General features: G+C 38.3%; 1 protein-coding gene across 1 annotated transcript in view; it reads left to right on the top strand.

The window, feature by feature from the left end:
• The window catches only part of CEBPE (CCAAT enhancer binding protein epsilon), a 91,194-nt gene extending 76,928 nt beyond the window's left edge, over positions 1–14,266 (top strand). Inside the window, exon 2 of the mRNA XM_044057875.1 lies at positions 13,297–14,266. Within this exon, the coding sequence (XP_043913810.1) occupies positions 13,297–13,635 (339 nt within the window). The 3' untranslated portion in view covers positions 13,636–14,266. The remainder of the gene's footprint in view (positions 1–13,296) is intronic.
• The last annotated feature ends 311 nt before the right edge of the window (positions 14,267–14,577 follow it).

Here is a 14,577-nt window from a genome sequence, read left to right as displayed (position 1 = left end):
GAAGCAGACTGTCCACCAGGTCCAAACGTAGCGGTTAGTGTGAAACCTATTTTAAAGAAGAGACAAATATTTTTAAAGTGAGATTATGTACAGTATGTGTGTGTGTGTATATATATATATATATATATATATATATATATATATATATATATATATATATATATATATATATATATGGATTCCTATTACAAGAACGAAAGTTCACTACTTTGAACTTGTAATAGGAAGACTCACTTCTGCAAAAGTTCACTTTAATGAAAGTGAACTTTTACGTAAGTGCACTTACCGAAAACATCGCAGCACAGTGGAGGACATAAAAAACAAGCTATGTCCTCCACTATGGTGCGATAGTCATGGACCTTAGGGTTAGGGCACGGGTTAGTGTAAGGGGGTAGTAAGTAAAGCTTTCCCCTTACCCTAACCCATGCCCTAACCTAAAGTTCGTGACTATCGCACCATAGTGGAGGACATTGCTATGTCCTTCACTGCTCTGCAGTCGTCACGGACCTTAGGGTTAGGGCATGGGTCATGGTAAGGGGATAGCCCTACGGGCTATCCTCTCACTATGACCCGTGCCCTAACCCTAAGGTCCGTGAGTACTGCACAGAAGTTCAGTACAACATTCGTTCGTTGTACTGAACCTTGCGTAAGTGCACTTTCGATTAAGTGCACTTTTGCTGCAGTGAGCATTCCATGCACTATTTCGAATTAGTGAAAATTTGATCTAGTGTATGGAACCCATATACACACACACACACACACACACACATTCGTCTTATGATTTTTTATATGTAACATTACTTTTTATCTAGAATATGTAAGAATTTCTATATTATTTTATGAATGAAATCTTATTTTATTTTTAATTGTTTAATTGGGCTGTGTCATGTGATTAGGGTCAGAGATTTAAATGAGTGCTTTGAAATTAGGGTCAGAGATTTAAATGAGTGCTCTGAAATTTTGTATTACACACTGAGGAAGGGTTATTCCCAAAAGCTTTGTGATTTTGTTGCTTTTACCAGAATAAAGTATTTTGATATTCAGCCTTTGCTTGACCCTACATTTTCAGTTAATTGGGGCACCATTGTCCAGTGATGTCACCTAAGAGGGCAAGTTACATAGTGTTCTCAGTACTGACTGAGTCTGCCTACAAGATTAACAACGACCACAGTACTGCAAAGTAATAAAGGCAGAATATCACTTTTATTGCAATTTTTTTTAAGAAACACTATTAGTTATCAAATTTGGCTAGTGCAGTTTTGGTTTCTAGCTGTTTACCTAACTCATCTACTTAAGACACAATGGTTGGTTTGGTGGGTGTAAGAAAGCATGTTTTTGAGATATTAAAGATTTTTAATGACATTTTCTTAAATTTTATGACTCCCATTGTGTAGTATGCATCTGTGCACAACAACATTAGATAGAAGGTTCTTGTCCTCAAATGTTTTCCTCCCTGGTTCCCTGGTTCGATTCTTTGCTGGGGTGCCTTCTGTATAATCTGCATGTTCTCCCTGTGCTCGTGTGGGTTTCCTCCAGGTGCTCTAGTTTCCTCCCACATTCCAAAGAGATGCAGTAGGTGGCTTGGGCACTTTAAACTGGCCATAGGTGTGAGCGTGTGTGTGTGTGGCATGGATGAAATATCATGGCAGGGCTAGCCACCTGGTGGTGTAAACTTTGGCTCTAGATGATTGCCACTGTTTAAGTGACACCCCAGCCCCATGTGTAAAAATGGGAAAAAAGGGGTTGTGGATGGATGGATTTGTGACTGCTGTTTGTGCATTGTCTACAGGCTTTCCTGCCCACCACTATAGGTGTACTTCAGAGGGCCCTAAGCTTTAAACTTCCACACAGTTTTTCTGATTTTAGTTCACTTACAAATATTTTCCAGAACTTCATCTTCATTAGCCCAATTTGTAATGTACAGAAATCTTATCATTGTCAGATTAAAATGATGACATGGGATTGTTAGAGACTTGAATGCCCATATTAAACAAATACTTATAATAAATAATGGATTGTGAACATTAAAATAGTTTTTTTACAAAAAAAGGTTTTAACTACAAACTATATCTATTACTGAAAGGGGATGTGACTGCATTCATCTGCTACTTTGACTAAAGGTAGAAAAATAAAATTATTTCATGCATTGTTAAATTGGACCAAACTGAAAGAAACTCCAGACTGATCAGATAGACTGTACTTTGCTAATGTATCTACTTGAAATGGAGTAACAGCGCTTGGGAATGCATATGCCTGAAATATAGATTATCCTCCTATATTTGATTCCTTGGAGGGGAAGGAAGGCAGACATTATCCAGTGATACCTGAGGGAGATTTTAACATAGTTTCAAAAACATCTTTATATAAAATTTCATCAGAAAGGGAATTTCTGAATAAACACTAGGCCAATCTGAATTTAGTTCACCTTGGTGAACTCCCAGAAAGTTCAGCAACCAATATGAAACAGAGTTTGCTTTTTTATGCCTCAGCGACAACGTTGGTCAGTTGTACAGACCTTTACTTGGTAAGCTCATGTTTACATGATTATTTTGATGTGATAGATGTATGTTCCACTGTCCTTTTGGATCACATTACAATGACTCTAAACTTCCAAAAATTGGATGAGATTGGAAGGAAACTCATCCAATTACTGTTGCTGAAGAGAGTAGCGGATAATCTTTAAGAACCTGAATTTCTCAATTTTTGGGAGGGCAAAAGACTATGGAAATGGCCATGATGGCCAAATTGGAGGCATTGAAACACATAGTAAGGGCAACATCCTTTGGGAGAGAAAGAAAAAGTCAGGCAAAGTGTTACTCAACCTAAAATCAGGGACTTAGGGATGCTAAAATTAGAATATGCACATAAAAAGCAACTTGGTTTACATATATAATCAACTAAAAACGTACCAAGCATCTAGCCATGAAAACTGTGAGAGGTTGTTTTAAGTTCACCATCTCAAATCCCGCAAATGTCTCATACATCATTAAAATGAAGGATGATCTTTGGAAAATGTTAGTTATCTCTGTGGCACTCAGGAAGTTGCTAAATATTCTGCTGAAGACATCAATAGGGTTATGACCTTTTTCTCCACAAACCTTTATTTACGTCACTGTGGAAGAGAACAGATGAGGGCTATACTGTCTTTACCAGTGTAGTATGTCCAACATTTAACTGGGAAACAATGACCAGTCTCAATAAACTGATTACTAAAGGAGAGTTCTGACAGACTGTGAGTTCATTAAGGTCAGGGAAAGATCCTAGGCCACACTGCATCTTAACTTATTTCTATAAACATGTTGGAAAGGAGTTAGTATGATTCCTCCTGAAATTATATGATGACTGTGAGGCCAGGTGCATTACCCCATTCCTCCTGGCTGGCCTGCTCCCCAAACAGGGTAATACATACTCAGGTAAATATAGAACATTTCCCTCCTTCTGATTGAAACCCGGATCTTTGCTAGGATCCTGGATGATAGGCTTGAGGGTTGTATCCATAATCTTGTGAAGGTTTCTCAGCAAAGTTTTATGAAAATCTGTTAAGTCTCGTAAAAACATCCGGCAAATTTGTTAAACTCAACATCATCTTGCAGCAGCTTTTTTCATTGACTTCAGTTAGTCTTTTTTCAATGTATAACAGGATTTTCTATGGTTTATCCTTACTCTCCCATCCTATGTGATCACATGGTATTAGTTTCAGGTCTATATCATATATCTGAAATTCCAAAATGAAACCCAACCCTACACTACACCATACATACATTACTAACTTACCTTAACCGGCACCCTAACCCTAAGGTCCGTAACTCTCGCACCACAGTGGAGGAAATAGTGAAGCCACAGAACGGCCCACCGAAATCTTGCTCTAGGTAAGATTTTGATGTTCCGGGGCTTTGCTATTTTCATCATTCGATGTTGTGGGTTCAATGTTTTAATGTTCAACGTTTTACTTCTTCAAAGTTTTGCTATAGACCAGTTAGTTTCTGTATCCACAACATTTATCACAAATTCTTATAAAGAGCTGACATTGCAATCAATTCCGACTTAGAAGCAATACATGTAAAGGTTGTCACTGTGTCTATGTTTATTAATTTATTTTTTTCAGTTGAATCTCTAAGCCTTTTTATCAAACAGCACAACTCAGATTGGAGGTTTACGTTCCTGGACAGTAAGGTAGTGGTTAACATATGGTATGTGGGTGACTATTTCTTGTGGCTCTCTTACTTCTACTCTCCAAAGAGTACTAAAGGTATTTAATTCATTTAAACTAACTTTCTAGCCTGAAGGTGAATTGGATTATAACAGTGTTTTTCCACTTTAATGTTAGTTGTCCTTCTTCAAAATCACAGTTATCAAGGCTTTGGAATAAACTGCGACAGCCACCCTTAATACTTGTAAATATTGATTGGTTCCTTTTTTAACTCCCTGATTGCATAAATCAACCATCTATTACATTATTTCAGAAATGAAACAAATAATCAGAGTGACTTCATTACTTTTTCTTGCCAAAAGATTGGTTATTAAGAAGTACATGTCACCTAAATTCCTCTTCCTCACCAAACAGATCCACTCCTTACAATGGAACAAGATTGTGTCTAAGCTTCAGACCATTATTTTCAACTTAGTCTGGGATGGCTACACTCTTGGAGCCTCTAAAAAAAGGGGGTCCATATTATCCATGCCCATTGCATCCCTCATCCAGATTAAGTTTTGCTTAAACTGATACTTGTTCATTCCTTATCCTTCTACTGGCACCTACTTGGAAGGGTGGAACTTTTTTTTTTCTACATTGCAAACCAAAAAAATTCCATACGCATTAACCAGTATCAGCATGAAGAATAGTAACATTTGGGATTCTGAGGGACATGAGGCAAAGCTTTTCAAAAAGCTCAGATTTCTAAGATATTAAACACTAGACCCTATTTAAGGGTTAGAATCTAGGATAAATGACTATATAAAGTGGACAAAAAATTATTTTTGGTCTCTGATGGACAGAAAAATAGATCTTTTATTGGGAAGATTTTTTTGTATTTCTAGGATATACTTCACTCCTTTTCAGAGTATGTAATACACTGCAGAACAGAATTGCAAATAATTCTCCACCTTCTGAGTATTAAGTGCATCCACCATGCTGCAGACAATGTATCTACTTGCTTAAACTCCCCCAAACTGTAATCCTGCTCCTAGACATACACTGCCATTTATAGGGCTACTGATAACTTAGGATCTAAGATCTTCAGTAATTATCTTATAAAATGGGAACAAGTTCTTCACTCAGGTATTACTGAAAAGACTGGATTAATACATGAGTTTTTATTTGGTAGCTAAAATCAGCACCTACCCTGACTCTTACACATTTCAAGAAATTGCATTTTGGCAACATTTTTGGCGACTTTCCCTAATTGTGTGTGGTAAGAAGGGCAGGGGATCAGACAGCTGGTGGAGGTATTGACTATCTGAAGTAGATTGCTTTGACATCTTTTGAAAATATCCAGACAGTCATAGGCTGTGGAACAGAATACACTGGGCCGCAAGCTGGGCAGTTAGATCTGTTATTTCCCCCCTTACTTATAAAATTCTTGACTCTGGGTAATTATAGTAAGAAACATAATTTGAATGCTGTGGCATTGTACTAGTTATTCTTTTTCAAACACTCTCACAGTGCTGATGTTTCAATATTTGAGCAATGTTCTTGCTAACATTTCCAAAGATGTGCATTGTTACAGGAAGACATTTGAAGGAACACATTTCTATAGAAGAGTGCCAAAGTACTATGACATCTTGATGATTTTTGGTCCATGTTTTTGTTTTGTTGAGATATCTTTTATTCATAATAGCACTTTTAGCCATGCATTGTATTTGAAATAGTCTAATTAAGATGTTACTATTGTTAGGATATAGAAAAAATTGTGTTTTGTGATTGGTTAAATTAAGAAAAGCAAAAGAAAGCAGTAAACAGTCACTAGCTTGTAGATACATGTTACCTGTATAATGGTACTTTTAGGGAGAGGGATTTTAGCAAGGCAATGTAGGACCAGGGGTACAGTTAGCACACATGAGCAGAAGAGCACAGGGGATTTTGCCTAACAATAATTATAGATAGAGATACAATAAATGATTATATAGATATGGCTATATGGGTCTACTTTACAACAACAAAATGCCGCTTACCTGAAACCCATATCACCAAGATCAAAACACCGACAGCACCAACATACCAACATCCCAGAACACCTACTAACCACTCCAGGTAAGTAACCACTTGGCCATCCTGGTGAACTTTGTCCCTTACCCCCACAGTAGTGCGATCTTGGAGTTGATATATTTAGTTAGAGGGGGTGTTGGGGGCGCAGCCTCCCACATGGGTGGGTTTGGTTTTCTTCTATTTATGTGTTTGTGTTGGATAGCAGAGCGGTTACTTATTGGAGTGGTTAGTCAGTGTTCTGGAAAGTCGGTGTGTTGGTGCTGTTTTTTTTTCGTCTCGGTGATATGGGTTTCAGGTAAGTAGCATTTCGTTGTTCTAAAGTAGACCTGGATACACATATACATATAGATATCAATATACAGAAATATACATAGCTAATGATTAACTTGTTGCTGTGACTTGTTTTCTGTATTTTTCATGTTCAAGTGATGCTATGGGAAAAAGTTTGTTTTGCACTGTTGTTCAATAAAATTGTTCACAAACCTCTGATGTCATCCATTTTGTAAATTATGTCATCCATTTTGTCAATTGTTACTCCATTTCTCTTTTCTCTGTAACTGCTGAACAACCTGTACCTGGACACATCAGTGTCACTTCCCTTTGTAACTAGCCCGTGTTTTAGTGATATCAATAATATCTATCCTCCATGGAATCATTGCCTCCATATCTGTATCACAAATCCTTATATTACATGGGAAAATTTCTCAGCCATGATTTGTGTTATTCATTTTCTGCATCTGCTGTGCTGAGTTTTTCCTTTTATCTTCTTTGTCCTGCCTGACTCCCTCCTCCTCTTATGTATCTGTGAAATGAACTTTCCCTTCCATCTTAGTTTAAAGGTACAGTCATTAAGCTGTACTTCTCCAACCCATTTCAAAGCACCACTGTCTCTTCTAAGATGGATCTTGTCCCTGGCATAAATTTGATGTTCCTTCTAGGGCTCTCTCCATCCTCCTAACACTTCCTTCCTTTTGTTCAGTGTTCCCTACCCAAGGTAATCATCACCTACCCTAATCTTCTCCATGTTTGTTGTGTGGGCTGTTGTCATAGGTAACGCTTGAGAATGTAACATTTGTTTGTAGTGCCTTTAGATGAGAATGTTTTTTCTTTTTTTCATTTTTTTCTTAATCAAAACTTCCTGATGTTCTGTCACGGGAGAGAGATTGTCTGTTTTTATCATGAGATTATGAGGAGGTCTAATGCCTTGCTATAAGCTGCTTTATTCCAAAAGTATTTTCACTATCACACACTTTTTTATGTACCGAGTCATTATTCAGTACCTATGTTTTTCACTTTCCAGTGCATCACTGTAGAAAAAAATGAAGAAATAAATACTAATGACTAGATTCTGGATTTCTAAGGAAAAATATCATTATACTAAATGTAATTTTTATTTTATTTCTGCATATTAAATATAAGGGAGGCACCTGATGTTCTGTATCTTTTGTTAGCACCTAACAAATTAAAATGCATCCCAAATGTATCCAACAAGTTTTGAGCTCTAGAGGCATGTTTAAGCTAGGATATGTATGGTCAAACATCTACAGATTGTCTCTATCCATTAGAGACATAGCTGACAGACTTGGGGGTGAATTTCCAATTTCTCATCCACTGGTCAAGGTCTAGGTTATACTTGAACAGGGTATGGAGAGGCTGTTCCAGAGAAGGGGTATTCTCTGAGACACATACCTGTCCCTCCAACATGTCCAACTTATGTTACAAGCAAGGTCTAAGCCCTTTGATTGGATAGCTCTAATGCTGTTTGTTTTATGGATATGCAAGTGGTCCATCAGAGCTGGATCCCAGGATGCTTTGTATGCCAGGCGTAAATCACCCCTTAGCAGTTTGAAAGAGAGAGAGTATAGGGATAGGGCTTTGAAGTGATTTGCATAAGTCATATTAACTCCCTGTATTCTTTTTGTGATGAACCTCTGTGGACATTCTATTTGTTGAATATGTCTGGTCAAATACATATAGAAGTGGGTATTGTACTCAGTGATGGGTCAGAGAAAGGCTGAGTACAGTGGAATGATGATATCCTTGGACCTAGACACCATACCATTGCTTATAAATTGAGCAACATAGAATGATTCCCTTACTAACTTAGACACATCTTGGTCAAAAGACAGATTATTGCCTACATATGTTCCCAAATGCCTAATTACTGTGTCTAATCTTAGGACTGTGTTATCAATGAGGTAGTTTCCTGGGGTAGCCACTTTCCCAAAGGGTACTATTATTTATTTCTTGGCACTGAGTTTTATACTGCGTCTGTGACATCAGTTATTTGTCTGTATTAGCCCTTCCTGGAGAATATAATTGCTGTGGGGGATGCTATTACTGCAATCATCTGCACCCTTGAGTAACCAGGGGCCCTTGATGTTGGTCTTGACTTCCAAGAAGTAGATGCCAAAAAGCAGAGGACACAGCACTGAGCCCCAAAGGATTCCACTAGTGACAGGTCTGTTTGAGGAGGTAGACTCCCCTATCTTAACTTCCTGGGTCCTATAAGAGAGCCAACTGACAGTTTAGTCTGTAGCATAGGGGTTTATGCCTAATACTGTGAGTTTGTTTAAAATGCACAAGTGAGGTATTGTGTTAAATGCCTTGTCTTGGTCAAGGTAGGCAGTATGCATCACTTTGCTGTTATGCATTACCCTGGTAAACTTCTCAAAGAAGTCTACCAGATTCAGTAGGCATGATATTCCCTTGACAAAACAGAACTGGGATGGATCCAGTGTCTGGAGATTTCCAATGTATTATTAATCACTTTCATAAAAATGTTTCCATGGCTTTGCATATGAGATTATTTATTTATTTAACATTTGTTGACCGGGAAAGTCCAACTAGGTTCCACAGATCCTGTTTTCAGTGGAGGCCCGGGGAGAAATGCTCCAGAAGTTTTCCAGATTAGTCAGACTAATAAATTTATAGTTTCTGGGGTCTGTATGAATGACTGTTGCAGTTCTCCATTTGCATGCATGATGGATGACTGGTGGCTAGGGATAAATGGTGACTCCTGTGGGCCTGATAGGTTATGTTTCATGCTATTTAGGAGGTATCCTGGGATATTATCTGTGCCTGTTTATGCAGTGTTCTTGGCCATGGAGAGTGCAGTTAGGACCTGTTCCATAGTGATGGGTCAGAGGGTTATGTTTGATGGTATTTCTTGAGGGTTGACTTGCAGGGTAAGATTGGAACTGAATTTGTCTGCCAGTAGATTTGCTACATCTTTGGCTCCATCTAGGTGGTTTCATTCACAATTAGCCTGCACAGAGTTGTGTGCAGCCTTTGAGGTTACAGAGATAACTAACAAATGCCTTGTGGTTGTCCTTGGCCTGGGAGGCTATTTTCTCAAAATTGGCTTTGGTAGACCTGATCTACACATTGAGTTACTTCCTTAGATTGATGAGAGAGTTTTTATTCTGCTGGGCATTGTATTTCCTGACTTTTACTATGTCCTTTATCCTTCTGTTACACAGCCTGTTGATGTCTGACTTCCACAATCGTGGCTTGTTTTTTGAGTTTATTCTGAGCTTTTTTCTCATAGGTACAGCTATCTATGCATTTGTTAACTTGATTGTATAGAATATCTCTGGACAATTATGCAGAGACAACTGTATTCTCAGGGTTTGGGGGGGGGGGCTTGAAATTTTGACAGGTTGTCACTTAATAATACGAAGTTTGCCTTCAAATAGTTTCTAAATGTTACAGGATTACCTGGGGTCACAGGTTTTATTTTTATTTCAAAGGAGACAGATTTTTGGTTAACTTTACCGGAGAGGACATTACACTAGGGGGCTACATCATTCTCCCATGTTAATGATGACCAGGTCCAGTGTGTTTCCTCCGGGCATGTGGACTATCTGGTCAAGGGTTTTAGTTTATATAAAATTCAGGAATCTTTGGGCCTGCAGGTTTGGGGCCATGTATGATTCCCAATTTGAATTGGGGTAGTTAAAGTCACCCTTGAACATGGTATTTCATTGAAATGTGAATGTCTCCAGTAAGTTTAAGTATGAGTTATGGGTTTCTTGGGTCATAGAGAGGGACCTATAGCAAGCAAGGATATGGCATGGTATGGGACTTTGCCTATGGTAATCTGGACATGGAGAAGCTCAAGCTCATTGTCCTGTTTGACCAGCCTTGAGGTGACGGTGTTATTGATGTAGATTGAGACACCTCCACTTTTAGTCCCTGTCTGTGCAGTAGCTGGCCTAAATGTGTGGAAGACATTGTAGCATTGTACTGCTGGATTTCTCTCCCCAGTTTTAAACCATGTGTCGCTAACAGCACATATGTCTGCATTCTCCAGGGTGAGAAGAGCTTGGAGGGAGTGGAATTACTGACATTGAGCAGTAATGCCATTAGATTCCTTTGGGTTGGTTTTGAAGGTACTGTGGTGAGGAAATATATTAGCCAATATTCAAAATCCTAAAGGGGACAGGTGCAGACCATCCTTTGCAAAGCAATGTGGTCGACCATATTGTCCCATGCTGACAAACGACTTGGAAGCTAAGCCGATCATTAAAGATAATCTTCTGTTCATATTGTGGCATCATCCTTGTTGAATGTAAAATGCTGCTCAGTGCAAGGCATGTACCTGTCTGTGGCACATATTCAGAGAGCTCCATAATGTCTCTTTTCATATAGTCCAGTGAGGTATGCCTCAGGTCATTTGAACCCACATGGACTATGATAGAATCATACTGGCACTTGAGTGTATGAGTGATCTGGTAAGGATCCTGGCCCCTGATGGACAACTGATCATGACTTTCTCCTGATTCAGCCGGGTGAGTGGGGCATATGTGTGTCTCATAGTGGAGTCTATTATGACTAAAACATTGGGTCGTGTGGTCACTTGCCTCATATGCTTTGAAGCTGAGTCTGCATATGGTGTGGTTGTATCTGTTGTGGTATGTGTTGGTTTGGAGTAGTGTAGGTGAGTGAGGTGTATTTGCCATATCTTGGGAGTCTCTGGGGTTAGAAAGATTACCTTTGAAGAGCCTCAGAATATGTGGATCTGTGTGTCTAATCCATACTGTGTGACGTAGGTGTGATTTGTGCATTTCTGACAACTTGCTTGGCATTGTGTGTATTTGTGAGTAAGAGCTTTGCCTCCAGTGACATTGCATAAGTACCTCTCCCACATACATTATCAGTGTGTTTATGAATAATCTAGTTGTCAGTAAAGATAAGGCAATTGCCTGCATTGCCTCGGAACACCCATATCCAACAAGCTGGCTGCAAAAATAGCAGGAAAGTTAATGTCCATAGTTTCTGACCCTATTTAGATGGTCAGTAAGTTGTTGCAGGACTGATGAGTAGTAACAGAGTATTTACCCCTAAGCACCTGGTGTGCTGCTTATCCTTATGAAAACTAGTTTCATGCCACGCAACCGAGTAAAAGGGTAGTCTTGCTGGGCCAAAAGTGTATAAATGCAACAACAATTAAGTACCAGCAACAAATACAAAGTAGAAAATTACACAACAACTCTGCCCGGAAAGTTTCTCAAAAGTGCAGATCTCAACAATCCACAAAAAGTACAATATAAGGGACGTTTAAATAATTTAAAGTGCAAAATCAACAAATAATGCAAAAATGAAGCAGTAACACTCTAATACAGTTAACTGAATTAGAAAACAATAAAATAAACTTGTATCTGACAATGATGGAGCACAATTAATTCAGGACCCTCTCAGAGTGCTTTGAGGATGCCAAGCCAATGGGAAGGCTGGGAAAATGATCAAGAGACAATATGGAGGAAGGGAGGTTTACTCAAGAGCAATACTAGTTAGCTTGGTGGACACTCAACATTATGGATCTGTGGAAAACAACGGATGGGAAAAGTACTTCAATAGTTTACACAATTGACAATGGCAATAGTAGATGAAATCACATGTTTTATCAAGAAGGCAGATCACTGATATTTAACCACAAAGATGATAAAACAAATTTATCTGATTAATAAACTTTGTTTATTTTGACAGTACAAAATAAAATGATTGAAAATACAATATAAGCTGAACTGGACCTCCACAGGAAAATCATAATTCAGAAGCCATCATATCCAAGGATCAAAATGCTGAAAGACCATAATATTGAACTCTTGGATTCATTAAAAGCACATGTTAGGTCATTTCTAGTCCACTTGAGTACAAATAGGCCAAGCAATTTATTCAGGATATGATTTTTCACGGCACAGATCAATCTTAAGACCTGTATATGAATCACAGAGAGAAAAAAAAGGCAAAGGGATGAATGACAAAGACAGTCTGAGGAAGAGAAGCAGTTTAGTAGTTAACCACAATGCAAAGCTTTTCACAATCACAGATTACAGACATTAGAGTTTTATAAATTCAAGTGCATAAATAATAAAATGGCAGATTTTTAAATAATAAACTGGATGGTGCAGTGGTGCAGCGGTAGCATTATCGCCTCACAGCAAGTGGTTCTCCACTTCGGTTCTCAGCTGGGGTGCCTTCTGTGTGAAGTGTGCATCATGCATGTCCTCCATGTCTTCATGTGGGTTTCTTCCAGGTGCTCTGGTTTCCTCCCATGTTACAAAGACATGCATCTGGACTGTTTCTCGCAGGGCCTCCTCTGAAAATTGGCTTTGTTCCAAGTCGGACTTTCCCACTTAACAAATGTTAAATAATAAATAAGTATTAATATGTTTATGTATGACTCTGCCTCCTGAGAAAGTAGTCCATGGTCTCTCCACCATATGAAAATATAATGCAGCATAATTATAAACTGTAACATCTAATATTAAAATACACCAGGCCCTCACAGAATCCTTTTTTCATACAAAATTTTTATACTGGCAGATTCACTTTTTTAATAATTTGTTGACTGGCATCTTTACCAGCCTGATTTTTTATCTAAGACAAAAAGATGCCACTTAGCCTGTCATGATAGTGAGGCTTTGAAGTCATTAATTAATTATTTTCTGTTAAAGTTTTTGCTATTTTTGGCAGACTGTGATGTTAGAAAAATAATAATGGTGCATAGTATATCAAGGTGGGTAATTCAGTATGTATGTGCAGCAGGAATAAACTAACAAAACATTTTTTTGATTCATTTTCAGGGTCCGCTGTCATCTGGGAGTCCTTCTTGCAATCCCCTTTTAAAAGATTCTGCCAATTCTATGCAGCACTCGAAATCTAAAAAGGTAATGAACAAAGATAGCATAGAATACCGCCTGCGCAGAGAACGAAACAACATTGCAGTAAGGAAGAGTCGAGACAAAGCAAAGAGGCGAAATCTGGAGACACAGCAAAAGGCATTAGAATACATGGCTGAGAATGAAAGGCTCCGCAACAAAATTGAGCAGTTGACCCAAGAGTTGGAGACGCTACGCAACCTCTTCCGCCAGATTCCAGAGGCAGCTGCCATGGTCAAGAACATTGGGACATGTTCATCCTAGAGAGCTAGTGCTAGAGAAAGACTGAAAATTACAGTCATTTGTATTCATTTTACTCTCTTTTTCTAAAAAATGAAACTGGGAGATAAAAACCAGGACACCAAACTTGAATTTAAAAAAAAACATAAAAAAAAAAAACAAAAGAGAAACAAAAAAGGGCTGGATGCAGACCACTCCTTACTTTGTTTTGAACATTACAAACAGTTACATTTTAAAGTTTCTAGACTAAATATGTGACAACACACTTAAATGGGTTATTCAAATGTAGCATCCATAACGACACAACGAGGACTAGTAAAGGAAACTGTCGTTAGGGTCCATTTCTGAACTTGATAACTCTCCCAGGCTATGTGCTAACTGTTGATGGCCACTGGTAATAGCCACAGGCCATGCAGTTGATAATGTTTCTGGTTTTGCCTAGGATGGATATTTAATACACTTAGTTTTTTCACTTGTGCCACTGGATGGACAATGTATTGGCAATGAGTTCACCAAAAAGATGTATGCATATGGTCTTGCCGATGAAATAAATTCCAAAGTGGTAATGGGTTCACCAAAAAGGCATATGCAGAAGGTAATCCCTGTTAAAAAGTGGTTATTTTTTTTCAAAAATAAAGCCCATTATAACAATGTGTGCACTATTTAAGTGTTGAGAAAGGTTGGCTGTTTTCCTAATGAGTCTTCTAGTTTTTTTATCATTGAAACATGTACATTATTACTATGCATGACACAATATTGTAGGTGCATAACTCACTTCATATTGTTACAGATTCAGAAAAAGTGAAAGCTATAATAGTAGGAGCACAGCAAAGGAATGTTATAGTGTTCCGAATACAGCACAATATGGATTCATATCCAGGTATCACTCCAGAATGCTATTTCTCAGGTGTAAAATGCTCATTATCAGGGTATGTTAAATGGTTAAAGGAATGTAGGAACTGTGTC

The sequence above is a fragment of the Protopterus annectens genome, chromosome 16.part0 (assembly GCF_019279795.1).
Source record: "Protopterus annectens isolate FY-2018-M chromosome 16.part0, PAN1.0, whole genome shotgun sequence".
Lineage (NCBI taxonomy): Eukaryota > Metazoa > Chordata > Ceratodontiformes > Protopteridae > Protopterus > Protopterus annectens.
The sequence above is the reverse complement of the archived record's forward strand: the minus strand, read 5'-3'. Positions and strand labels throughout refer to the sequence as shown.